This window comes from Drosophila sulfurigaster, chromosome 2L (assembly GCF_023558435.1).
Source record: "Drosophila sulfurigaster albostrigata strain 15112-1811.04 chromosome 2L, ASM2355843v2, whole genome shotgun sequence".
NCBI lineage: Eukaryota > Metazoa > Arthropoda > Insecta > Diptera > Drosophilidae > Drosophila > Drosophila sulfurigaster.
The window spans coordinates 12,801,740-12,829,693 of NC_084881.1; the positions used below are offsets into that span (position 1 = coordinate 12,801,740).

The 27,954-nt window shown below is 36.0% G+C and overlaps 1 protein-coding gene and 4 non-coding genes across 8 annotated transcripts; 1 reads left to right on the forward strand and 4 right to left on the reverse strand.

Moving 5' to 3' along the window:
* Positions 1 to 16: 16 nt before the first annotated feature.
* On the forward strand, positions 17 to 27,828 carry LOC133838921 (apoptosis-resistant E3 ubiquitin protein ligase 1). 4 transcript variants are annotated; one of them, XM_062270180.1, is made up of 8 exons: positions 17 to 554; positions 22,804 to 23,753; positions 23,814 to 24,012; positions 24,778 to 24,914; positions 24,968 to 25,693; positions 26,276 to 26,599; positions 26,664 to 26,926; positions 27,411 to 27,828. In XM_062270180.1, the coding sequence occupies exons 1-8, from the start codon at positions 341 to 343 to the stop codon at positions 27,511 to 27,513; spliced, it is 2,916 nt and encodes a 971-aa protein (XP_062126164.1). In that variant the 5' UTR covers positions 17 to 340; the 3' UTR covers positions 27,514 to 27,828. The 4 variants fall into 4 exon arrangements, with proteins under 4 accessions (XP_062126164.1, XP_062126180.1, XP_062126189.1 ...); XM_062270196.1 differs by having other exon boundaries at positions 24,986 to 25,693; XM_062270205.1 differs by lacking the exon at positions 17 to 554 and adding an exon at positions 6,705 to 6,795.
* Trnaq-cug (transfer RNA glutamine (anticodon CUG)) lies at positions 876 to 947 on the reverse strand. Its single transcript has one exon. It is a non-coding gene; the product is annotated as a tRNA-Gln (tRNA).
* Positions 1,120 to 1,191, reverse strand: Trnaq-cug (transfer RNA glutamine (anticodon CUG)). The gene has a single exon. It is a non-coding gene; the product is annotated as a tRNA-Gln (tRNA).
* On the reverse strand, positions 2,834 to 2,905 carry Trnaq-cug (transfer RNA glutamine (anticodon CUG)). Its single transcript has one exon. It is a non-coding gene; the product is annotated as a tRNA-Gln (tRNA).
* Trnam-cau (transfer RNA methionine (anticodon CAU)) lies at positions 13,509 to 13,580 on the reverse strand. Its single transcript has one exon. It is a non-coding gene; the product is annotated as a tRNA-Met (tRNA).
* Positions 27,829 to 27,954: the final 126 nt, after the last annotated feature.

Genomic DNA, 27,954 nt, shown 5'->3' on the forward strand with positions numbered 1-27,954 from the left:
GGCTAAAACCAAAAAAAGCACAAACGCAAAAAAACATTATTTTTCGCTCGTCGCAGTTTTTTATTTAAGTTTCGGTAAACAAAACGCACGCACACAAACATTGAGATATTATTTAATGCGAGTGCTGCTTTACATGTGTCGCCAATTTTTTGTTGGGAATTATAAAGAACGCACAAAATGTTCGCGCCGTGCTTTAGCTTGTTGTTGTTGTTTTGCTATCAAAGTGCGCGCATTAAATATTTATTAAAATTGAATGCGTGAATAACGTGAACCTAAAAAAAGTATATCTCTTTGAACTGCATTTTCATTGAAAGAAACTACTCTGCCTTTGTTGTTGATTATGTTGAAACGCTTGCTAAAAGTGTCAATTGCAATTGTGTTGAGTTTAATGTTTACCGTTTCATTGGTAAAGATTGTTTTATTGATTTGGACATCATATCCGGACTGGTTGCTGCATTTCCACCCCGACGCCACCCTCGACAGCGACGCCTTCCCCTCCTCCAGTTTTACAGCCGATGAATGGCTTGCATATCAGCATTTGCTGAGTGATAAAGGTAAGTGGAAAGAAATTGCCCATTTATACATTTTGTCTTCTTTGTTTATTTCGTGTGTGTATGCAACGCACACATGCGTAGTGTATGTGTGTGTGAGAGTGTTGGGCGCATTGTTGCATTCTGCAAGTGTGTGTGGTCACAAAGCTCTTGCAGTCGCAGCACGTGCTAATTGCTCGGAAATCGAAGCTTTTTTCAAGGTGCCAAAGTGCAGTCGATAAATTTAAAAATGTAAAAGCCCAATTGATAAACATTTTATTAAAAAATTGCACAAAAGAATTCTTAACATTTTGTAAAGTTTTTAAAAAAGAATTTCTGAAACTCAGGTTCCACCGAGATTTGAACTCGGATCGCAGGATTCAGAGTCCTGAGTGCTAACCATTACACCATGGAACCGATGTGATCATCTTCAGCAAATTTGCGTAATTAAAATCACCAAGCATAAAAATATGCTCAAAAGAAAGTTGCTGAGATTTCTTTTATTTATTTAAGCATTTCTAAGTGGAAATACTTTCACATCGTTAAGCAATAAATTAAATTGAATTTAAAAAAATGTAATCTGTTAATCAGGTTCCACCGAGATTTGAACTCGGATCGCAGGATTCAGAGTCCTGAGTGCTAACCATTACACCATGGAACCGCTTGATGTTTGCTGTGCTAAATCACAGTTTTATAACAAACAGAGAAAAGCTGATCTCAGTAAAATGCAAAAATAATAAAGCATAACTTAAGGTGCAATCAATTTATTTATTTTTAGAGATCGTATTTAGTTTTGTGATTTCGGGCGTAGATATATTTCTAAAGTATACTTCTTACAAAAAGAATCAAGAAAATGTTTCATTAGAAATTTTCTAAATTTACTAGCAGTTGTCATCAACTTTTGCATTCGGTCATAAAAGTAAATAATGAAAAGCGCATTGCAATTGTTATGGGCGCCAAAAGCAAAAAAACAACCTGCTGGAATATGCTTGAAAAGCACAGCAAAACAGCAATGCGAACTCGCAACGAACGTGAGCTTTTCACTCCGAATTTTGTACTTCGTAGTTCGGGCAGGACACTCGCAATGCGTTCGGTTCATTCACAAAACGAAGTTTTCTGTGTCAAAAGGCAGCAACAGCAGCAGCTACAAACACACGGACGGCTGTGAAACGAGCGTCGTGTATGTTTTTTTCGGTATAAAATCAATCGTAAATGTCCTTAAATGCTCAGTTTTGGTTTTACGTTGGAGCCCGCTGGTTGATTGCTCGTCAGGACGCCGCGAATCCGTTTTTTTGGTACTACACAAAAAAAGAAAAAGAGAAGGAACCAAACTTATGAAATTCAGAACATAAACAAGCAAAGAAAATTGGTTAATGCTGTAATACAATGAAATCGGTCGAAGCAATAACCATCGAGTGCTTTGTTTACCAATTTTATGTGTAAAACTAAAATCGTTCAAAGGGATTCTTAGAACCCTAACTCGCGTCATCGTCGAATATAACTAATTCGCGAGAAGCTACGACAATATCTATTATTCATTAATTGCCCTTTGTTGTTTCACGCACATTTTCACATTTCCCCCAAATTGTGTATTCTCTTTAGTTTTTTTCTTGTGGCTGCAGCGAAATGAGTGATGTCCTTTGTTATTGTGTCCATTATTCCGCCCACGGTCATAAAGTATTAATTGTTAATTTATTTTGATACCACACAGTCCCTTTCACTAGCTTCTCTGCTGTCACTTCCTGCCTTCCTGTCTCTCGCCTTCCGTTTGTCTCTTGACTTCCGACTGTCGCCTGACTTCATTCTCGTTTCGTCGATTTTTACGCGTAGCGTGTGAAATTAACTTCAACTGTGTGTGCTTTTTTTCCTGGACATTCATGTGTCCGCAAACGGCTCAAATGCTTAATTATGTACCAAGCAGCACATGGGGAGCGCTTCAAGTGTGCCCTTAGATTAATTATTAATATTGAGCTGACAACGCTCACATAATAATTGGAATTGTTAATTAAGATTGACCAACTGAGAGCAAGGAAAAGGTTGAGGTCTTACATTTGGTAAACTCGAGCGTAGTATAGGCTTAAAATATTTAAATATCAGCAATAAGAGCTGTTAATATGAATATTCTTAAAAATAAGTAATCAGGTTATTGTTCTGAAATCTGAAAAACTGTTTAAAACTATATTATTAGCTTACCTAATTCATCCATTACTATAAATAGCTTACTTTGTTAAGAAATAACATGACAGAAAAAAAGAAAAAAATCATTTAAATTTTGTAAAATTAAAAAAGAATTTTTGATACTCAGGTTCCACCGAGATTTGAACTCGGATCGCAGGATTCAGAGTCCTGAGTGCTAACCATTACACCATGGAACCGCGATGATCCACGGCGAGAAAAGGTACAACTTCTGCTGCTCTCGGTATCTCTTTTGCACCTCGAAATAGACAAGAAAATGCTTAGGGCAGCAATTTTATAAAGAAAACCAGTCGTTGAATGTGTTTTGCGGGTTATTTATAGCACGACAAAAGAATGTGATTTAACAATCACAATCAATAAGGTATGCGAGGGGAAGGCAAAACGAGTTGTAATGGGCCAAGCAGAAGAAGGCTAGGAATTTAGCTAATGTTCTTGTCCGGCTGATGGCAGCATTTACTTGAAAAGGAAATAATTGTTTGGTAAACATTGACCAATAGCCGACGGAGGCGCAGACAAAATTCCGTTTGCTTGCACGGAAATTGAAAGGAAATTGTGCTTGTTTTTTCTTTTTTTGCTTGATGGAGATAGAGAGTGAATGAGGGAGATGGAGAGAAAGGGTCTGTGGCTAAGCAAATTAAAATTGTTTGCGGGAGACGCTCAGCACACGTTAAAAATGACTCAAGTGTCGAAACAACAGCAACAACAAGCATAACAACAAGAAGACCAACAACAACAACAATAACAAGAAGAAGAAGAGTGTGTACCATGTGCACATAACAAGAGGCTAGCGCCTCTTTATCGTGTCGCTCTCTTTTGTCTCAGCCTGCGTTGACTGCCATAGCAGCCGCCTTCTGCATGCAAGCAATTTACCATACGTGTGTTTGTTTGTGTTTGTGTGTGTGTGTGTACATAGAACAGAGCTCTGTGTGCTGAGCTGCAACTGTTTTTGTTATGTAGGCCAAGCCGTCAGACGCCAAACGGAAGCTGCTGCTGCTGCTGCTATTGTTGCTGTCCCACTCTGGCCAACTGTCATTCAGTTACACCATTGTTGGATGATGTTTCTGTTTCTGTTGTTGTCGCTGTCGTTCCGCTGCCGCTGTACGTGACGTCGCTGGCGGCGCTCTTTGTGGTTAGTTATGATTATTGCCATGGCCCTTGTGAGCATTTTGTTTACTTCTTCTTCTTCTGCTTGTCAGTCACATTTGTCAGCCCACAATTATTATAACACAGCAGCCACAACCGCAGCCCATTCTACTGTCTGTCCCTCTCTTGCAAAATTATCATATTGCGCCTTTTGCGGTGTCCTTGAATTCAAAACAAAGAGCATAAAAAACTTTTGCGCATTTCAACGCAATGATAATTTAACTGAGAAAAGCTGCGATGAATAGTGGGATGGAAAGCCTGAAGGGGGATCAACAGAGGATCTGAACTGGCGACAGTATGACCGCAGTTGACTATAAAAATATACCACCCCAGCTCAAATAAATATACTAAAAGAAGAAAGATTACCCACACTAGAAATATACTATTGGCTTGAAATATACCACAAAGTAAATATTAACGAACGCTGGCTGGGACTTAAAAACCTAAAGAAAACATTTCGAAATTTGCAGTCATAAAAGTGTCAGCAAAAAAAAAATTGAAGAAGAAGCAGCAGCTGAAGCAAACCCGCATTATGGCAAGTTATGGCTAAGCTAACCTCTCCATTGTGTGTACATTCGAGTCGTAAAGAATCTGCAGAGGGTAGCATTTATTTTACTTTTTATACACAACACACACACATACACACGCACGTACACTACACGAGCATGCAATTGTGTTTGTATTGAGGAAGGAAAACCCAAATAGACGTCAGCCACTTGGCGACCCTAAAGCAAATGAACAGCTCACTTTCATTACAAATTCCGACAGCAAACAGACACACACACACATACATATCTATACACTTACACACCGGTATTTGAGAGTGAGAGAGAGAGAGAGACAGGCAGACAGACAGCGGCAAGTTAGTGCTTATAACTGCAGACAAAGTTTGTCAGCTCGCATTACGCGGACAGCGGGGAGAGAAGGTACACTCACTCACACACGCACACTTAAACTCACACACACACACACACACAAACATATTCAGATTGGCTGGCTAAGCAAACAAAAGTGTGGCAAAAACAAAAATGGCGCCATCAATGGCGATGATGATGTGCAGAAGGAAGATGTGGAGACTACACACACACACACGCACATGGAAGCAGAAGCTGTCATTGTGAAATTATTGACTCACACTCATATGAGGGCGTCTGCGTGTGTTAGTGTGTGTGTGTAAGGTTTATCAATAAATATTTGTTGACATTGGAAGAGAGAACAAGATACAAGAACGGCGAAAGTGCGACTGAGATGGCAGACTAGCTTTGGGGAATATGTGAATTATTCTTGCAGTGTAGGCGACGAAAACTCATAACATTTTAAAGATGTCATCTTGTCTCGTAGGTGGGGGTAATTGGAAAATTTTGTACATCGAGTGAAGAACTAAATTCAATCTAGATTTATTACCGTTTTGACTGGCTGACAAGAATTTATGCGCTTGCAGAATTTAGCTATATAAAATGCATTGTATAAAAATTGAATTGAATTCTCAAAGAAATTAATACTAAAAAGATTTTTGATAATTTTGCTTTTAATTTAAAAGAAACTTAAATTTTTTAAGTTTTAAGAATGAGTTTATATAAAAATTGTACACCGAGTGAAGAACTAAATTTAATCTAGATTGATTACCGTTTTGAAAGATGTCAAGAAATAATCCGCTTGCAGAATTTAGCTATATAAAAGCAAAAGTTAAACTAAAACGTTAAAATTTCCAATTCAATAAGTAAGTAATTTTTTTTAAGTATGAAAAATATGAGTAAATAATAGTTGAAAGAGAGAAAATTTGAAATAACAATCGATTGTACTACAGGATAAAATATTTATGGAACTTCTTTTATCCCTCAAATTTTGTAGGTCGAATACAGATTACAATCGTATACAACTTTGTTTTTTTCTGATCAAAATTCATTTCATTCATTCTCTGTAACATCGTTTTGCTATAGTTTACAACAAAAGGTAACTTTTGAGGATTCGCTCATAACTCGTTCATGGGTTTAGTCTTCCAGCTGAGTGCATCGGATAGTTTCGACAGCCTAGAAGTATGCTATTGTTTTTGCTGCTTACTGTTTTGACCTTAGAAAAGTCATTAAGCACTCGAAAGCATATTGAAAGTGCGCTTCTTCAAGCCTGAGACTCGAAGAGCTGAGGCTTTGATGTGCCTTCCTAACAATGCGCTAACAATGAGAAAGTTGTTACGAAAACAGAGTGAAAAGTGAGAAACATCCAGCGAGAGGGATTTTTACATAATACTTGGACTTGGCTCGCAACTTTTCATTGCACAAATTTCTTGGCTCGATTCCATGGGTCGAGCATTATATTTTCGTTTCAGTTTCTGTTTCTTTTTCTTTTTTGTTGTTTTTGTTTTGTGTGTTGGCAGCGAGCTTTAATCTGAAACGAGCTTGCCGCCCACGCCTAATGCCAATTCCCAGCTGATTTCGCCTTTGGCAGAATGCTGTCGAAACTCATTTGCAAGCCAACCGAACAAAAAAAAAAGAGAGAAGAAAACAAAAACAAAAAGAGAAAGAGAAATGAAATTTAGCATTCAACATTTTCTGACTTGATTTTGCAGTTTGTTTCGCGTAATGCAAAACTTTTGCATAACTTAGCTCCCAAATAGATATACATCAAAAATGCCAAAAACTTGAGGCCGCAACTTTTTTAATAAATTTATCACAAGAAAGTGAAGAAAACAAAACCCAAAAACTACACGAAACACGTGTCGACTGCTGATGATAATTTACTAAATGTATTATTTGTGTAAACAACTAACAAAAAAAGAAAATCAATAAATTCAACGCAACGTCGCGTCAACGAATAGAATTTATATACAAACAAATATATATATAAAACATAATGTGGTCGCCGGAATCGGAGATAAATTCTATTGCCATGGCTACAACGATGCGACATTCGCAGTCCTCGTCCTCAGGTGAGTTGGCTTTCGCTTTCGGCCAATCAAATGCAAAGCTTTAAACGTAAATTTGCAATTTTCCTCTGGATTCGCTTTGTCAAGCGTCTTTTTGCGTCTCTAATGCGGATACACGGAACGTATGCGCAATATTGTTCTCTTACTTTCGCTTGCTTTACTTGCAAGTACTTCCGTTTCCGTTGCTGTTGCTGTTGTTTTTGCTATTGCTGACCCGATTGATGCCAGACCAAATGACTTGGCTTGGCAGCCTGTTCCATTTGCCTTGAACTTTTCGCGCACGATTAGAGGAAACGCAATAGAGCCTTGACTAAATACCCCAAGTCTAAAGTTCTAGTTCAACTTTAAGTCGAGTGTCCCCAACGAAAACGAAAATGAAACGAAATGCCTGCGACATTATTCACCACGGGTTCAAATTGCAAATGCTAATGGGCAGCAAAGTGCCGTTATGCACGTAATCTCTAAAATGCCAACTACACATATAGGAATTTAGTGCACACTTCGTCCACAGCACGAGCCACACAAATAAGTTGTGGGATTCCTAAATTTGCGCTCTAAAGCTTATAGTCGATGAATATTTTTAAAATATAGTCGATGAATATTTTTAAAATATTTCCCATTGAAATATCGTAAATTTCCATTAAAATAAATGTATTTCTGTGTAATTATACACAGAATGAATGAAAATTTAGGCAATAGCCTAACAATGAATTTATTATGATTATTAAGCTAAGCATTTTCTAATGTGTGTCAAGTTTATATTTTACTCACTTGGATTTCATTGTTGTTAGTGTTGCTTTTATTTTATAGTATAACAAATTAATTATCATTTAAAAGTCTCTCGTTATTTTATAAACATAGTCTGGCAAATAAATATGATTTATGTGAAAAATAATTTTATTTAGTATAAATGAATTGCAATTTATAATTTACTGATGAGGTAATATATACTGATAAATCGTAACCGATTTGAAAATACAGCGCATTTCATAAGAATATACATTTTAATGTCACAATATCTGTCTCGAAAGTCAATACTTAGTCTGTTGTGACTAACAAATTGATAGAAAGTCATTGTGCTGTTTATCAAGTATAATTATAGACAGACAGATAATATAAATAATAATAATAATAATAAAATAATTGCTTCCTTGAAATATAGGTTTATTAAATATCATTATAATTTCGCAAGGATTTAGTTAAAGAAAAGAATTCAATTGAATTTGTGGCTCACAAAGATTTTAAGAACGAAAAATTGGTTTTGGAATTTTTCAACATCTGAAAATGGTTTAATCATATCAAAGTTTAATAATACATTAATAAAATATACCGAAGGCTATGTGTGGTATATTTAATATAGGACTACATTAAAAATATACCATACAATACTAAACATACCAGATTGTTAGCAAAAGCAGCTGCGATCCATGCAAAAGTATTTCTTAAATAACTTTTACCTGATCGCATTCAAATTTTTGCCTGCTATATACATTTCTTTACGGCAAAACATTATAATACCCTTATACCCTATGGTTAGCGGGTATAAACTTTTTTTTGGATATATGTTTTTTCGCTATAAATAGACCATCACAGTTTTAACATCCTTCTAACTTCCATTTTGCATTGATATAAAGAGATCATTAAAGCTAAAGCTGTAAATTGTAGGAAAAATTAATTTTTAGTCTTTGCAATTAAGTTTTGTGAATTTAAAATTCAACTAAAACAAAAATGTTTTTTTTTTTTTTTTGTGTTTTAAGTTAGCACCCGACCCATGGGCAGGGGGGAAAACAGAAATGTTTGAAGCAGATATGTTCTTAAAATCAAAATCATAATTGCAGTTCATTTTGATTTTTATGCTTGAAATAAATTGCAAAAATTTGAAAAAATGTTTTCCATAATCGCATTTATTAAAATTGAGGCCTTTCAGTCTATTTCTTCTGAACACTTCATTCTAACAGGTATCTCAGCAGTCGAGCAGACTAAATTATAAATGTTTGAAGCAGATATGATCTTAAAATCAAAATCATAATTGCAGTTCATTTTGATTTTTATGCTTGAAATAAATTGCAAAATTAATTAAAATTGAGGCCTTTCAGTCTGTTTCCTTTTAAGCATGTCAATCTAACAGGTATCTCAGCAGTCGAGCAGACTCGCTTTTGTCACTCAACTTTTTCGCTTGTTAGGCATTTGCCAATTGGTGCAAGGTATGGAAATATGCATTCCTATTGAAGTGCCTCCGGTTGTGTGTCCTTCGCAGCAGTTGTGTGTGCACACACACATGTGTACATATGTATATTTGTATTACTGTGCGTGTGTGTGTGTGTGAGTGTGTGCACACGCAACTTCGATTCCAAATGCCAAAGTGTTGCAGCTTCGTTCGTGCAAATTTGTTTATGTGAATTCGCATATTGTGCGACGAGTGTGTGAGTGAGTGTGTGTGTGTGAGTGTATATATATGTGTATGTATTTGTATACGTGTGTGTGTGTGTGTGTTGGAATGTGCATGTTTTCGGGCACGAGTTTGCTGCGTTTATTTTTCGGTCATTAATTGCCAGGTCTGTGCCACGCTGCCACATTCATGTTGCACGTGTTGTTGCCGCTGTGTTGCACACACACAGTGTTGCAGCTTAGAGAGGAGGAGGAGGAGGAGGAGAAGCGCAACGGAAACGGTTCATGTCTGCTGGCCATGCCAAAGCGCAACATTAATACCTTGGCATTATGGTTTTAACCCAAATTAAGTTACTTCTATGTGCGGTCAGGCTGTCTCTCTCTCTCTCTTTCGCTCTCTCTCTGTCTCTCTCACTTTTTCACTTGCAACTTTTATCGCTTGCCGTGCCGAGTACTTTGCTGCGGCATTATGTGGGCGCCATTTAAGTTGCAAATTGGATTTGGGGCTCAGCGAACATATGCTCAATTAAATTCGCGCAGTCAGCGCAAAAATCAAATAATTCTCGTTAAATGCGAATCAAATTCGCTACAACTGCAGCTGTGAACAATTGCTTTGTGCTGTGATTATGTTGCATGCTTCACGAGGCTTTAAATTAATGCATGAATAATGAAATTTATGCATTTTGTGCGCTATCCAAAAAATAAAACATCCCGTGGGAAGTAGGTTAAGCCTCAGTCTCTCTCTCTCTCACTCTCTCTCGCTCTCTTTTGCTCTTCATTCGCATTGTATTACCCGCAAAAACGGTTGGCCTAACAAGCATGAAGATTGAAGAAGTCGCGCAGAGGAAAGAGGAAAGAGCTTGGAGTTCAGACCCTGGCTGCAGTCGCATTACTCGTAAATTTAAAACACTGCAATCTGAAATGCATATTCATTTTAGCTGCAATGCCTTCTCTCTCTCGTTCTCTCTGTATATATAAGGCTTTACTCTGGCATATAATATATGGCGTTGTATGTGTTGCATACATAAACAACAATATAATCGTTAAGGATGAAGTGAGAAGTGTGCTTCGCAATATAACGACCAAGAGGCAGGCATATTAAATTCCTGTTCAACGCCTCTCAATATTCCCAGCCAATTTAACTGGGGCTGGGATAACAAGCTAAAATAATGAAATACTTTATATGGTTGTTATTAGAATTTCAAGAACTATTTGGCATATTTGAGCATATTTAAATACTCAACTTAAAAGAAATTCCTTTGCGAATAGAGTGTTTGAAAGATAGCTAAATTCCTAAAATAAATTGTAGTTATTTATTAATTATTGTTATAATTCTAAAAATAATCTAACTATAAGAAGTATTGTCACCAAATTTGGTTGCTTTAGCTCCAATTGTCTTTGAGATCTAAACATTGGAATATATGAGCAAACAGGAAAGAGAATGATGGAAACTTCTTAATAAATTAACAAAGTTACCTTGTTATATTTCAAATTAGTATACCAAAAAATACTAACATTTACTCCAAGACATATTTCGGATATACAAACATTAGTATGTTCAAAATATACCATAGAGTACATAATATACTAAATGGCTAAAACTTTTTAATAAATTAACAAAGTTATTTTGCGATATGCCGAATTAATATACCAAAACACTACTAGTATTTACTAATTACTGAAAGTTATATTTCCTACATCAATATATTACTATATTCAAAATATTAACAAAGTTACCTAGTATAGCAAAAATATACTAACATTTACTGCAAGACATATTCGGATATACAAATATTAGTATAATCAAAATATACCATAGAGAGCATAATACACTAAATGGCTACAACTTTTTGATAAATTAACAGAGTTATTTTGCGATATGCCGAATTAATATACCATAAAAAATAATACTATTTACTGAAAGTTATATTTCTTATATTACTATATTAAAAATATAGCCTACTGTAAAATATACTAGATACTGTCAATCAAAGCAATTAAAATTGTTTTTTTTATACAATTATTTAGTGAAGAACTTCTAAGATATTTATCTTGTTGTAAAGACGGACGAATGTCTCTTCTTCGATGTTTAAAAAAATACTTTATTTTATTTTGCTTCATATTATTAATAGGTTAATGAGCAATCGCCTCATAAGTTGCAAAAAATAATAGTCCCAGGTGTGTTCAGTATTTGCTGGTAAATAGTTATAAAAAACTTGCTGGCTGAACTTCAGAATGACTTTTTACAAACTCAATTCCAACAGCACAACATTTGTAAACTTTTAGTTACGAATTGTAGCGAGTGATGCAAACTTTATAAAACTAAACAAAACGTGAAAGCACAATCAATAAAAAATATTTGTTTATTCTTTCAAAGTTATTGCTACACTTAAATTAGCATTTATATTTTGTTTTTTGTTTTAGTTGTTAGAGTTAGTTTTAGTTTTTAAAAAGTAACTACTGTTAGGTTAAAAGCAAACATGTTTTAGTTTATATTTTTACAGTATTTCACTTAACAACTCTATAAAGAATATAATTAAATATTTACTGACAAACGATTGTGATTTTAATTAGCTTATTAAATGAAATACATAAAAGAAAACCATGCCACTTTGTGGTTTTCTTAATCGAAATCAACTTTGAAGGCTGCGCTGACATTAAACGAGTTAAATGATACGAAAGATTTTATGCATTTCCCCGTTGCTGCATAAAACGCGGGAAATTGGGCTTATTATGGATTATTATGTGCCTGGGAAACGAGGCGACAGCCACGTTGACAGTAAAGCCAGCACGCTGCAAGTTGCCTCTGTTGCACGTTGCACGTTGCACATTTCTCGCTCCTGATTGGGACGTCGAGTCAGGGCAAGGCAAGGCACAAGCAAGCTTTGGCTTTAAAGATGACATGCCAACCACAGACAAAACACACACACACACCGCACACACACACAGAACACGTAAGGCAAACATTGGCTCTCAGCATGTTTTTTGTGAGCAGGGCAAACCGCAACAAAAAAAAAACAGCGAAAAGCCGTAAAAGTGAACTGGTAAAAAAAAGAGAGAGAAAAAGTAGTGCATTGAGGCTGCCTAAAATGCAACAGCTGCTGTCGTTGGCTGCGCTTGTTTAAACGGCTTCGCTGAAAGCCTGAAAGGAGCTGTGCCCAGGACACATGTCCAAAGGAGGCAAAGGCATGGCAGACAGCTAACAACGACTTCGTCGGCATCTTGCACAGCATCAACATGATGAAGACTATCATCATCATCATCGTCATCGTGATAGTGTTCATCATCCTCTTTGAGTTGCTCATCATCCGTCTAGGCATCATTTGCAGCCAATTGAGGGACACAATTTGTGCAAATCTTTGACTGCAGCTGCTACACAGCCATTTATCCCAAGTGAGAATTCTTACAATTTTATCGCATAAATAAAATCCTTCTGCCACTTGACTAACTGACTGATTGCCAATCAATGCGCCGCATTTGTAACCAAAAAAATACGGAATTTCGAGAAAAGAAATTGTCGTGTTCTATGCCTCAATTGCATTTTTAATTATGTGACAGCGGGAAGGAAATTTACAGATGTCTGTAAAACGAGAAAAACTAAAAATTCGATTTAAGTGCTGCTTTAGTTTTATTCCGAAGTTTTTAAAATCTTTTCTAAATTATTGTATTTACATTTTTTTGCCTTTTAGAAAGAGAAGTTATTTGAACAGAATATTATATAAAAAATAAATAATAAAATAAATAAAATAAAATAAAAATAAAATAATATAAATTATAATACTATCATATTGAATAGAATATTATTATATAATTTAATAATAATACAAATTATAATGCTATCATAATTATAATTTACGTTGAATTTATTATAATATTCAGTTCATGTTTATGCTAAAAAATTATTTTTTTTTTAATTTATTCATGCTAAAAATGGGTATATGACTTTTTTTAATGTATCCATCGATCTCAATTTATTGTATCTTTACAATAAATGATTTTGTAAAGTGTTATGCTAAAGCTTACCGTATGCAATTAATTGATTAGCTTTATATTAAACTTATTTAATTTATTAGCTTAAAATATTCTTAGAAAATTAAGTAAAGAGGATTATAAAAAGATGATATGTATATTTTTTTATAATACAATGTATTTTTAGGTTTTTGAAAAATGTTAGTAAATATTAAATGTTACTAAATTAATTCACTTAATTGTGTTAATGTTTGCAATTAATCAGTTAACTTTATAAAAACCTTTTGAAAGTATTAAAAGTGTTACAAAATCAATTCTGTGAAGGAAAAAATTAAAAAAAAAATAAACACCAAATTGCATAGCAGAGCAAGGTTTCGATCCTCGGACCTCTGGGTTATGGGCCCAGCACGCTTCCACTGCGCCACTCTGCTGCTTGCTGTTAGCGTGGCAAAAAAACACCCTGTGTTAAGTGTCGCACACTCAGGCAAACTCACTCGGAAGTCTAGACATGAAGTGGCTACAATATGTGATTTCAATGGGATTGCATGATTAGGCAAAATAAACAAGTATTGTTTGAATGTTTATTTAATCCAAGTTGTGAATAATTTAGTTCGATTGACGTCCAGTTTTATTTGCTTCATTTTATTTGAATGTTTATTTCAGTGATGTTGCAATATATCGAGTGGAATTTAATTTATTTATTTATTCCTTGAAAGTTTAATATTAATTTATTGAGTGTTGATTGATTATTAATTAAAATTGATAACGTAATCGTGCGTATATACCAAATACCAAACCCCAAACCCCAAACCCCAAATACCAAATACCAAATACCAAATACCAAATACCAAATACCAAATACCAAATACCAAATACCAAATACCAAATACCAAACCCCAAACCCCAAACCCCAAATACCAAATACCAAATACCAAATACCAAATACCAAATACCAAATACCAAATACCAAATACCAAATACCAAATACCAAATACCAAATACCAAATACCAAATACCAAATACCAAATACCAAATACCAAATACCAAATACCAAATACCAAATACCAAATACCAAATACCAAATACCAAATACCAAATACCAAATACCAAATACCAAATACCAAATACCAAATACCAAATACCAAATACCAAATACCAAATACCAAATACCAAATACCAAATACCAAATACCAAATACCAAATACCAAATACCAAATACCAAATACCAAATACCAAATACCAAATACCAAATACCAAATACCAAATACCAAATACCAAATACCAAATACCAAATACCAAATACCAAATACCAAATACCAAATACCAAATACCAAATACCAAATACCAAATACCAAATACCAAATACCAAATACCAAATACCAAATACCAAATACCAAATACCAAATACCAAATACCAAATACCAAATACCAAATACCAAATACCAAATACCAAATACCAAATACCAAATACCAAATACCAAATACCAAATACCAAATACCAAATACCAAATACCAAATACCAAATACCAAATACCAAATACCAAATACCAAATACCAAATACCAAATACCAAATACCAAATACCAAATACCAAATACCAAATACCAAATACCAAATACCAAATACCAAATACCAAATACCAAATACCAAATACCAAATACCAAATACCAAATACCAAATACCAAATACCAAATACCAAATACCAAATACCAAATACCAAATACCAAATACCAAATACCAAATACCAAATACCAAATACCAAATACCAAATACCAAATACCAAATACCAAATACCAAATAAAAAATACTAAATACTATCAAAAAATAAATTCATACAGAAATCAATATAAACATAAATAGTTGTTTTAATACAATTTCTTTACTTTGTGCATAATTAAATGAATGAATTAAAATGTAAACTTCTTAATTGCTTTTCACCTTCACAAACTTTGAACATTAGTTTAAATGCGCCTTCTGCTTTCAGTACACTCAACTGTTATTTCAGAATACTCGTAGTTTCAACTACAGCGAGATTCATTTGAAATGTTTTTGTTTAAATTAACCAGCTGGCTCTTCAGAGTCAGCTTGAGCTCCATCAAAGAGTTGGCGTTTGCTTCGCGCAGCCGTCGCAAGTCGTATTTCAGCCACAGATTTATTCTAAATTGCGAAATTTACTCGCGCCAGCCACGAGGGAGGGAAAAACGAGGAAACTGAGGGCAGCTCAATGGCTCGAGAGCCCCAAAAGCACTTTATGTGCTGCTGCTGCTGCGAACGAGTGAAAGAGAGGAGAGAGTAAAAGAGTGAGAGGGACAGTGAGAGTGCCATGTTGTACTTAGCTTTGGTGCTGTGCGCCCACGTTGCGTATACGTAATTTGCAAAGGGCCGCTGTTGACGCTGTTGTCAAAGTGGCATTTGAATTTATGCCGCCACTTGTAGCAAGTGCGCCAAGTGTGGCAAGGTAGCACACACACACTCACACACACACTTTATTTAAAATTAAATATTTAAATATATGGCAACTGCAACTGCTGCAGCTTGTTGCAGATTGCCAACATAAAAATAAATAAATAAAATGTGCAGCGTGCGAGTCACATTGTTGAGATATTCGCAGCGAACATTTAAGCAGCTTTCCTGTGGGTAAAAAATAGAAGGAAGTGGGCGGGAAAAGGGAAGGAAAGGGAACGCCCAATGGCCTTGCCAACTGGCAATTTTATCATTTTTCACGTTGACAAACAAACACAAAAGCAAGCGTCAGACAGCAAACTCCGGGCAAAGTCTGTGGGCTTTGTGCCGCACGAGTTAAGCGCTTGCCCCTGCCCCTGCCCCTGCCCCTTACCCCGCTTGTCAACCAACGATCGAATGTCATTCCAAAAGCGCCATCGATATAAAGGGATAATGCAGGCAGTCAACAAAGGAAAAGCGAGCTCTGAGTGAAAACAAGGACAGCAACATCAATAATAACAAAACCAAGAAAGCTATAATGGAGAGTGCTCGACTGTGAAATACTTCCTAACTACTAAATTACACAACTGCAAATTTTGAGAAACCTTTTAAAGTGGAACTTTTATATGCTCTAGTCTCAAATTGCAGCTTTAGATTTGCAATTGACATTTTAATAACTTTTTAGCAACATTTCTACAGGGTATCTAGAATTCGTTGCTACGCTTTGTGCTTACCTTAGACAAACACATGGCAATGTCGCGCTTTAAAAATTAATAGCGAAATGATGACAAAAGCGACGCGTTGCTGGCAATAATGCCCCAGCCTATTAGGCCAAGTTTTTTAGTCTCCCTGTGCGCCCTTAAATGTTGCGCAAACATTTGCCCAGCTCAGCACTCAGTTCAGAGCTCTCAGCTCACAGCTCACAGCTCTCTTGGCCACGTTCACTTCACTTCAGTGCTGTGTTGGCCGCTTGTTAATGAGCGAGCAAATAATGTCGAACAAGTCAAAAACACGAGTCTCTGTTTTGAGTTTAATGCCAAACATTAATTAACAAGGTCATTGTTGAAATTGTTTACAATTTTTATCGCACACTCTCCTCTCTGTCTATCACACATTCTTCTCTCTCCCTCTCTCTCTCTCTCTATCTCTCTGACACATTCACACATTCTCGTTTCTCTCTCTCAAACATATTCTTCACAAACATGGCTCTGTTTCAATTGGCACCCGAAGATGCAGCTATCAGTAGAGAGCTGATCTCGCTTAGAGCCTGCGTCAAGTTTAAAGGTTATCTACAGTGCTTCAAGTATGATATCGTACTGCAGCTGTCCAGCATACAAGTCGGCTGGCAAGCCAACAGTGCCGCACGCAAGTTGTTGCCCTTTGCTGACCTCAAGTTGTGCTATAGTCCTGTCATTGGTGAGTCGATAAAAGTGAATGGAAAGAAACCAAGTTAATTGAATATTAATGTGAAATAGAAGGAGTCCAAATTAAATTTGTTGTTAATATTAATGTAAAATAGAAACATAAAGTATAGAGAAGAGGATACATTTTGAAATACAATATCCACTCCGATTATACGAATCAAGCTATATTCCATAAACAGCTTCATGTTCTTATGACATCCATAAAGTCTAAAATTAGAGCGTTTTCTTGGAACACAGATATTTATTCTTGTTTTTCAATATATGGTAGAACATGCGTGTCTCAAGCTTAATGTTTTGATAATATCTTTAATGGCAATGCCATTGTATTTTGTTACATTCTAAAAATTACAAATATTTGCTATAATTGTAATTTTTTCCCTGCATTATTGTTGTTAGCGTTAAAACTAAACAATTAGGGAAAAATCCACTTAATTCACAAAAAATTAAATAACAATATCTTAAATTATTCTATCAAATCTAACTAGGTTACATTAACAATATTAGGGTTAACTTGCAAGTATTATATTATTAAAGAGTTCTAGACAGGAGATGTTTTTATTCAGATAGTTATATTCTTACAACTATAAAATAATAGTCGTTTTTTTTAATCCTTCATTATAGTAATAGTATTAGATTTATAATATTAAAAATGTTCGATATGGTAACAATTAAAAGTTACATTTTCTTTAATTTTTTAAACACGACTTACACAATTGACTCCCAATAACATTTTCAAAGCTAATTTAATGAAAGGGTCATTAAATCATAAATAATTTCAGTAAAATAAATTCAACTCTTTAACTTGTTGTCATAAAACTGCTTGGTGAAAACGCTTTGTGCTCCATTGTCTCAAAGAGTTAATTCGCAGTGCTTGCGTAGGAGGTTTTCTCATTGGCCCTTCACGTTTTCTTGACATTTCCTGCTGCTCGTCATCGTCATCGTCATCGTTTGTGCTGCGTGGAGACCGCGTGTTGACCTTCAAAAGGCATTTTCATTAAGCGAACTCAAGTTTACCTTCCCTCCTATTGCCCTCCGCTCCTGTCTACTCCTCTTGCTTCCCTCGAAGGGAATCCGATTGCCTTTCCTTTGACTTTTGCTTGTTTAATTAAAGGCGATTAGTAATTCTCGTTAAGCAATCGACCAAAAGGGCTCGAGGCCCCATCAAATATGCAACGAAAATGCTTTAATTATTCACACACACACGTAAGCACACTTGCACTGAGAGAAATTGCAAGTCAATTTGAGATATTGATGTGATTGGGTGCTTAAAAAAGAAAGTTTCAATAATAATGACTTAACTTCAAACTTAATTTTCAACGACATTGTAAATTTTACTTTATAATTATTTTCTATTCCAAATTCTGATTGATTTAAAAATGGAATTAAGAAATAAACATAAATATATTTATGTATTTGAATTAACATAAATTAATTATTAACTTATCGAATTACCCATAGGGTAGAAGGGTATTATAATTTTGTGCCGACAAGAAATGTATGTAACAGGTAGAACGAGGCATCTCCGACCCCATAAAATATATATATTCTTGATTAGTGACAACAGCAAAGACCATCTAGCCGCGTCCGTCTGTCTGTCTGTCCGTATGAAACACTGGATCTCAGAGGCTACAAGAGATAGAGCTATAATTTTTTTTTTACAGCATTTGTTATGTTTGCACGCAGATCAAGTTTGTTTCAAATTTTTTCCACGCCCACCTCCATTCCCGCAAATTAAAAAACCGAATAAAAAGGGTAATTTTAAAGCTATGTACAATAATAGCTTTAGTAAGCGTGATTCCTCAGATCAGATAAAAATTGTCTAAGTTATTAAGAAAAAACTTATGTATTGGCGAAAACGCTTACTTTCTAGTCTAAGTCGCTTTGGCTGACATATATGTGATATATTTTGCACTCTATTATATATATTAAATATAGTACCATATCAATATGCCAAATGTACCATTTGACATATTTTTTTAAAGTATTTTTGAGGTATACTATTTTGGTATATTTCTTACTTGTTTATCTTATAATAGAACGCTTAACTCATTCAAAATCGTGATTTAAAATTCATTTCACTTTCGATTTGTGATAGACCATAACAATACTAATGTACATTTTTTATATTATTTAAATTATTTAAGAAACTATGCATTCAGGTTATTTATTATGTAAATTTGTTATTTGGACTTGACATTTATATAATGACTATTTTCTCTAAGTGTACCAACACTTACATTCATCTGTTCGACATTGAAAGTTGCCTTTCATTGTTTGCACTTTGCATTTTTCAGTTGGTTTTCAAATCGGTTTCTGAAATCAGCGAAATCGAAACGGAAGTTGTTCGTTTCGCCTTAAAGGGCAGACCATGGGCGTGGCACATGACACAAAAGTGGAGAGAGGGGGAGAGAGTTGGCAAGCGAGCGCGTTAGAAATGAAAGAAATTGGCAACGAAATGAATTCGTTTTCAAATGTCGGACACGCAAACCTGGCTAACTTCGCCATATAACCAAATAACGATTCTTACTCGCAGTAGTACAGTAAGCACTCACTAAAAGCGTACGTAAACGAATTCGTATTTATTTGCTCATGTTTATGGCGCAAGGACTCCCATGTGGAGGACAGAGAAGAGAGGAGAGGAGAGAAGCGGACTGAGTCTCATTTCACTCGTTTGTGGCTACAGATGGCATGTGGTTGCCCCCTGCTGGTTGCCATTAGTGGGGAACCAACAGAAACCATGGGTGGCTATGGGTAAGGGGTAACGGGTAAAGGGGGATGGGGCAAAGTGAAAGAGTGAGCGAGTGCGACAGCTTGACTGTTGAGCTTATTGCCTTACAGTGGCGGCCATAAAAAGTGAACTTGTGTCACAATGAATTGCAATATGTAGTATGTGTGTTTGTAGTGGGAGATGTGGGAGTGGGAGTGAGACAACTAATATAATTGCTTCCATTAAATGGAACACACTTGCTTCCTTTATTGCCACTATTTTCTACTACTATTTTTACAATTTCTACTACTGCTGAAAGAACTTCTTTAATTTTGAGTATAACTTTTTCTCTATTATTTATTTTATTTACAATGTATATGAGATAGAAATATGAATTGCAATGTATTATACAGTTTTAACAATTTCTAGAAGAATTTCTTTGATTTTGAGTAATACTTTTTCTCTACTATTTATTTTATTTAAAATGTATCATATATGATGATAGAAATTTGATAATTTTGAGTCATACTTTTTCTTTTTTCTTGTATTTAAAATGTATAATTTATATTATATATTTCATCATTTAAATCAAATCAAACTGTATGGTGTACGACTTACTTTATTATAGTACTACTTTTTAAATGTTACTTCATACTTATTACTTTTATCAGTTCTTCTACAACTTTAAGCACGACTTACGGACAAATAGACTTATTTTTCTACTTACATACTTTTCTACTACATTTTATTTAAAAATAAGTAATCTATATTTATGTAATTTATCGTTTAGTAATAGCATTATGAATTCTACTAGTACTATTCTATTATTTATTTATCTTTATATATCTTTATCTTTAAAAAATCTTGTAATTTTTATTTTTATATAAAATATTTTATATTAATATTTATATTTTTATATTTTTCTTTTATAACTGTATCACTTAATATATATATATATCAATTAGGGAAACAAACTATTAAGGAAAAAAGTATATCCATCTAGATAAAAACCCATAATACTATGATATTCATTCTATTCCATTCGGTATTTATTCTATTCCCACTGCTATTTAACGTAATACTAGTTTCCATTTATTTAACGGGCACTATTATATGTGCATTTATTAAATTTGAGTCCTTATACACACATATGTTAACTGCTACTACTTTTAATACTTTTTATACTGCTGCTATTTATTGAATTAACACCAATAGATTAAGTAGCAATAATTCTGCTTTTACTTTACCAATTCTATTATCTCCGCCTCTTAGTCCACACACTGCAACAACAAAAACATTACTACTTCAATTCCTCCTCCCACTTTTCTTGCTGCCCCATTAGTAGGTAGAAGGTAACTACTCCTCCGACTAGCCCGCATGCGAGTAGTGCTATTATTACAACTGTTACTCCTACTACGACCCCACTTAATCTATATTTGGCTAAAATGGGCGGGTCTTTTTGGGCGTCGCTTTGGCTGACTTTGTCTGATGGCAAAACAAAACAAAAAAAAAAACAAAAACAAAAAGGAATTACGAGAAACCGCGAGAATACTTTGGAACATTGTTATGCAGGACACGCGGCCAACTGCGACCCTCAAGGCAAAACCAACTGCCACGAGGGCCAAAAGTCAATTGCTTACGAGGCGAAGAGAAGGAGAGAGAGAGAGAGAGAAGTGGGAAAAGAAGGGAAATATTTAGTTTAGTTTTGATGGCAGCTAGCGATAAGCGTATGCGACATATCCTGGGGAGGTCGAGGAGGAGAAGTCGTCGGCAAGGAGCTCGAGCAAACTCATAAAAATTGAAATATAATTGATTGGCGTTGTCGTTGCCTTTGTCGTTGTCGAACTTCCAACTCGAAGTTGGGGCATTGACGTAGTCGCCTGGTAAAATTAGTTGCCCTGCAATTTTAGACACCATCAACTTGATGTTATTTACATTGTAGTGGGGCCCAGGGGACTGAGGGGGAGACTCGTGCCTTGACAACGACAACTCGTTGAATTTCGGCACAAACTTTTTGCATAGCGCCACAAAGTTTGCGCATTTAACTCAATTAACAGCAACGCTTCAACTTGCATAGATCCCAGATCCCAGATACTCATCAGGATATTCAGAGCAAATAAAGTTGTAAAAATCAGAAAATAAAACTTGAATCAACACTACAACTAAAATAAAGTACAATAAATAAATACCAAAATAAACAACAAATGAGTACATTTCTATACTAAAAATATATATACATCAGCTTTAGTTTGATGTTTATTTTTTTAATTCTTAAAATTATATATATATTTTTACTTAATTTCAAATTTAAGTCAATTTTAAGACAGCAATTTTTATTTATTTATTTCTGCGCTAATTATTATGCTTTAAATCTTTATGTTTATTTTATAAGTATTCGATGTTGCTCCTTTTTTTAATATTTTGTTTTGTTCACGAACTTTAAAAAGTTTATTCCTTTGCCATTAACAATCTTTATTTATATGTTTTCTTTTTTTTATATGTTAATCAAGAAGAGAATTTTGCAGAATATTTGAAATTTTATTGCTTGACTTCTATAAATGTATGTTAATTTATTTATATTTTTTTTCTATGTTTTCTTTATCTGTACTATAATTGTATTTTTTATTTCTTTATAACTTTGGCAAAATATCAACATTTAATTACAATAGGTATATTTAGCGAAGCCAGAGCAACTTAGGTTTACAGGTTGAATAATAAATAAACAATAAATGCTAATACTCAATATTCTATAAATTAATGTAATTCATTTTTTACCTTGTATGCTGTCTTCGACAAGGTAAAAAATGAATTATATTAATTTATAGAATATTGAGTATTAGCATTTATTGTTTATTTATTATTCAACCTGTAAACTTAAGTTGCTCTGGCTTCGCGGTTTGTACCCTAGAATTAATTTCTATGTTACAAAACAATAATAAACAAATAATATTAGCAGAGTTTCAATTCTGACCTTCATTTTATATAATCTGCTTTTCAGAATACAAATCTAAGATCCCAAAATTTTCTTTTATACCAAATGTTATCTTAACTAAAGCGTTTCTTTCCATCTCTATCGTTGCAGGCATTTCATCATTGTCGAGTTCCGGGGATCCGGAGCGACTGCCGGAGTTGCCGCCGGGCGACGAGCAGCGTCTGCAACGCGCCGCACTCCACTTGCAACAGAAGCTCATCCTGCGTGAATGGCTGCGTGAGTATCGCATGCAACATCACTATCAGCGACTGTTGGCTGTTGAGGTTGCCTCATTGGAGGACGTATATTGGCTGGAGGATTCGCGAGCGAGTAAAATACTTGGCAAGGACTGGCAGCTGTGGTCGACGGCGCGTCAAGGATTGCCCACATCGAAGGCACAGCTGGATGCGTTGAAGGCGCAGCTGTGGTCAACGGTGGTGAAGTCGAGTCAGCATCAGGACGCATGGACATGGGGTGGCATGCTGGTGGTATCCGTTTCCGTAGCCGGACTCGTCACACTCGCCGCCATGACACAACCATCGCTGGCCCCGGAGGCGCGACACTCGCTGCTGCAGTATGTGACCGGGAAGTATCTGCTGCCGGCCAACTGTAAGGTGCAGTGGGACTGGAAGGATCCGGTGCGTGTGGGCGACACCATGTGCTTTGTGGTGCGCTTCTTTCAGCGCAACGGCCAGCCATATCCCATCTGTGATACGGACCAGTTCTTTGTCGAGGTCACCGAGGGCACACGCAAAGTGGTCACCATCAGCGAGCTCGGCTCGTCCACGGATCCCAATAATGCCAACATCGCCAAGGTCAAGTTCACCGTTCGCACCGCGGGACAATATAAAATCTCGGTGCTCATTGGCGCCAGTCACATCGCTGGTTCGCCCTTCTTACGCAACTTTCTCCCGGGTGCAATCGATGCTCGCCGATCGCGTTTCATTCGTCCCGCCAGCACGGTGATCTGTTGTGCCAGCGCACCGACTCTGATGCACATTGAGCCCAGGGATGAGTTCGGCAATGCCTGTCTCTTTGAGCAGTCCGATGATGCTCTGAAGGTGGGAGAATTCTTGTTTGATTTTTGATTTATTCTTCATCTAACTCCCCTCTTCCTTCAGGGCTATCATGTGGCCATCTATGACCTGCATGGCGTGGCCGTGGAGAAGCTCCAGCATGCTATTGCCTTCAGCTACGATCGCGTCAACTCACGGGTCTCGGTCACCGCCTTGTTCCCGGAGCCAACCTGCCTGCGTGCCGTCATCAGCTATCGGGATCAGCAACTGCCAAATGGTGACTTCGATATCATCGTGCTGAGCAGTAAGTAGTGGTTGTCCCTTACATTTTATCATTTTTGTGATAATTGGGTAGAAACCATTTAAAGTATTATTTTTTGCCATGCAGTGTAAGATTCTGTTTGTCAAAGTAGGAAGGAAAGAATTACTTGGCCTTAGCTTAAACTTAAAACTCTCTTTACAACTTCTGAGGAGTCAGTTTCCTTTCTCTCTCTGGCGTTCCTTATTGTAACTAAACTAGGTAGACATGTGAAGAGAAAAGTTATCTTTGGATTTCAACAATAATTGCATTACCCAAACCTGAGTTATTGGAATGAAAATTCATTAATTTTTCTATTTAATCGAAGGCCTCAACTTAATAGCTACTTGAAACTCTTTCTTAGGCTTAAAACCTGTGCATTCTTTGATCAAATCAAATGCTAAATGAGGGTCCAATTAGTACGCAGAGTAGTTAACAACTTTTGATAGTGCAATAAGGCTGGGTATTTTCTTAATGGAATGCGGACGAAGCTGCCGGTTAAGCTGGCAAGTATTAGTAGACTTATTTGAAAATTCTAGTGTAGCTTATGACAATTTTAAAGTAAGAAGATCAATGCGATCAGGATCACTTGAGGTGGAATAGGTCGGCTGGTGAAATATGCCTCAATGACAATATTTTATTCTTCCGACGGATTTACGACGGAAGGAAAAGAAAAAGGTTCATTTGGCGTAGTTGGGGTTTGTTCGACAGACACTCGATTATCATCAATTACAATAGTTAATAAATAATCTCCTCTCATCTCTTTTTCAGATAGCGACACGACGCTGGTGCACAAGAACATTGCCTCGCGAAAGCACAACATTTGCTACGAGGCCAAACTGCTGAGCATCTACGGTGCAAGCAAGGGCAAACCTAGAAAGGTGATGTGCTATGTGGGACCGAAGCAGGTGAGTATTGGAGGGAGCAAACAAATCAATTGTGCCATATTGTTGAGGCTCAGAACTCGTTGATCTTTCAGGTGACGATCAAGGAGATGATCTTGAAGTTCATACCCAAACGCATTGCGACCTTTCGACTGTGTCCCTCGACCAAATTCCACTTTCTGCCCCAGCTGGTGACGCAGTTGCATGGTCCAGTGTTTGTCATCGACGATGGAGCGCAACCGAGGATCGAGCTGGCCTCCAAGGATCGCAACATCATCGCGGCAACATTTACACACTTTTTGCTAAAGAACATTGGTGGCTCCGAAACGTTTAAGGACAAACAGGATTTCTTTTATCACGAAGTGCGTAAATTTCATGCCAGTTACTATCACGAGAAGATGGCACTGAAAGTGCATCGCGAGAAGATCCTTGAGAGCAGCATGAAGTCAACCAAAGGCTTCTCCGTCTCCGATTGGTGCGGCAACTTCGAGGTCACCTTTCAAGGCGAACAGGGCATCGATTGGGGTGGCCTGCGACGCGAATGGTTCGAGTTGGTCTGCAGTGCATTGTTCGATTCCCGCAGCGGACTCTTCTGTACATTCCACGACAAGCATCAGGCGCTGGTGCATCCGAATCCCACGCGACCAGCGCATCTGAAGCTCAAGTACTTTGAGTTTGCCGGCAAAATGGTGGGAAAATGTCTCTTCGAGAGTGCACTGGGAGGCAGCTATCGTCAGTTGGTCCGAGCTCGCTTCAGTCGCTCCTTTCTGGCTCAGCTCATTGGACTGCGAGTGCACTACAAGGTGAGTTGAGAGTATTTTTAGGCATAGTTCTATTAGTTCGATTCACTCAAACTAATCGAGCGACTTAAACAAACAAATAACTAAATTAGAAATATAATAGAAAAGTATCTTCAGTTTCTTCAAGTCTGAACTACTTCACTAAAATTTTTTACAAAGCACAACTCTAGCGCTTAGTATTTTATTAACGAACGAACAAAAATGAATTGCAAAACTTTGTTCAGCTCAATTTTTGTCATACGGTTCGTTTTTCGGGCAGTTGTTCACTTTTGATCTCAAGTTTCTTCTAGTTCATTTGAATAGAATTTTAAAGAAAACAAATTTAATATTCAATTTACATTATTAAAGTTGTATAAAGTAAATTTAAATACATAGATTACTTCTCTTAAAGGAATACTTTCCTTATTAAATCTTACGACTATGTTAACAACACAAATGAAACAAAATCGAAAACTCTAAAATAACCAATTAGTTCAGTGATCAAATATTATTTAGCAAATTGAACTATGATTAGATAATACTAGTTTAGAGATTACATTAGCATTTCACATATGCACTTCAATTTAAAACATTCATTCCTTGCAGTACTTTGAGCAAGACGATCCGGATTTGTATCTGTCCAAAATTAAGTACATACTCGACACGGATCTCGATGGCACCGACACCTTGGAGCTGTACTTTGTGGAGGAGCTGTACGATGCCAGTGGTCAGCTGAGCAAGACGATCGAGCTGATACCCAACGGTGCCAAGACGCGTGTCACGAATGCCAGCAAAAATCAGTATCTGGATGCCTTGGCCCAACAGCGTCTCTGCAATAGCGTCAAGGATGAGGTGGACAGCTTTCTGAAGGGCTTGAATGCCATCATACCTGATAATCTACTCAGCATTTTTGACGAGAACGAACTAGAGGTGCGTGGAATATAACTTTATTATAAACTTGCAATTAAATATTTTCTTGTTTGTGCCTTTTTAGCTACTCATGTGCGGCACTGGCGAATACTCGATCAGCGACTTCAAGTCCCATCACATTGCCAATGGCAATTCAGCCGAATTCCGGCGTGTGCTCGCCTGGTTTTGGGCCGGAGTCAGCAACTTTAGTCAGACGGAGATGGCGCGTCTCTTGCAATTCACCACGGGTTGTTCACAGCTGCCTCCGGGCGGTTTTCAGGAGCTCAATCCACAGTTCCAGATCACGGCGGCGCCCACGTTTGGTAATCTGCCCACAGCGCATACTTGGTGAGTAGTAGAATTAGTAAATATGCGGGAATTACCATAACTATCCTAAGAAAATTAAGCGATTATATTAAAGAAGACATAGGTCTTGCTCCACTTAGTAGATTGTAAAAAAAGATTTCAATTTTAAATGAATCTGCATTTATTTCAACTTTATATTTTTTAAAGCTTTTCAAATTTTACATAAAAACCCAATTTAAAATTAAGCTGTATTTATGTAAGCCTCTACGTTAATTTATATGTATTTAGTCTATTCGAATATTGCTCAATTTTTAAAGACCACCATTTATTTGTAAAATAAGGAAAACATATCAATTCAAATTTAGTTTTAACTAAAGACTCGAAACTCGACCCAAAATAGTTTTCTGTTATAGGTCTTCGATCCTAATTTTTTAATACAATATAATTTGTAAACATGTGTTATTAAAAAAGGTTAAAATATCAATTCGCCTTGAATAATAACATTTTCATTATTATTAATTTCCAGCTTCAATCAACTCTGCCTGCCGGATTACGAGAGCTACGAACAGTTTGAGAAGTCGCTGCTGTTGGCCATCAGCGAGGGCAGCGAGGGATTTGGCATGGTCTAAACTCTGGAGGATGGCTGAAATTGATAATTAATATAATATTAAGCGTACAATATTTCTATATACAGCATATACTACAATATAGTTTTTGAGTAGCCGCTGCAAATTGTGTTCCTGCGCTTTCTACGTCATATATTCTTAGTGCGTATTGTATTTGATAAGCATGCGTGATGATTAAATTGTAAAGAGCAAAACTAGTTTTTCCAATAAGTTTCTCTATTTGCTTACAAGTTTACAAATGAAGAAATAAATTAAAAATGAAAATGAAAAAGCAACCCAAGCAAAAGCAATAATTAAACACAAAATAAAAAAAAATAATAAGTAGCTCCTAAAGCAAAAAGCAAAAGCTTAGTTTTTAAACGAGTCGAAAATGAAAACAAAGTGAATATATATCATCATCAAAAAGAATGTGATAATTGTATTATAAATGTGTAATGCAAGTTA

Bases quoted from the DNA above. Each gene is read 5' to 3' on its own strand.
- LOC133838921 (XM_062270180.1), top strand. From the start codon at position 341: ATGTTGAAACGCTTGCTAAAAGTGTCAATTGCAATTGTGTTGAGTTTA. The intron at 24,013-24,777 runs GTAAGTAGTGGT...TCTCTTTTTCAG, and splicing joins CGATATCATCGTGCTGAGCA to ATAGCGACACGACGCTGGTG. The intron at 26,600-26,663 runs GTGCGTGGAATA...GTGCCTTTTTAG, and splicing joins TTGACGAGAACGAACTAGAG to CTACTCATGTGCGGCACTGG.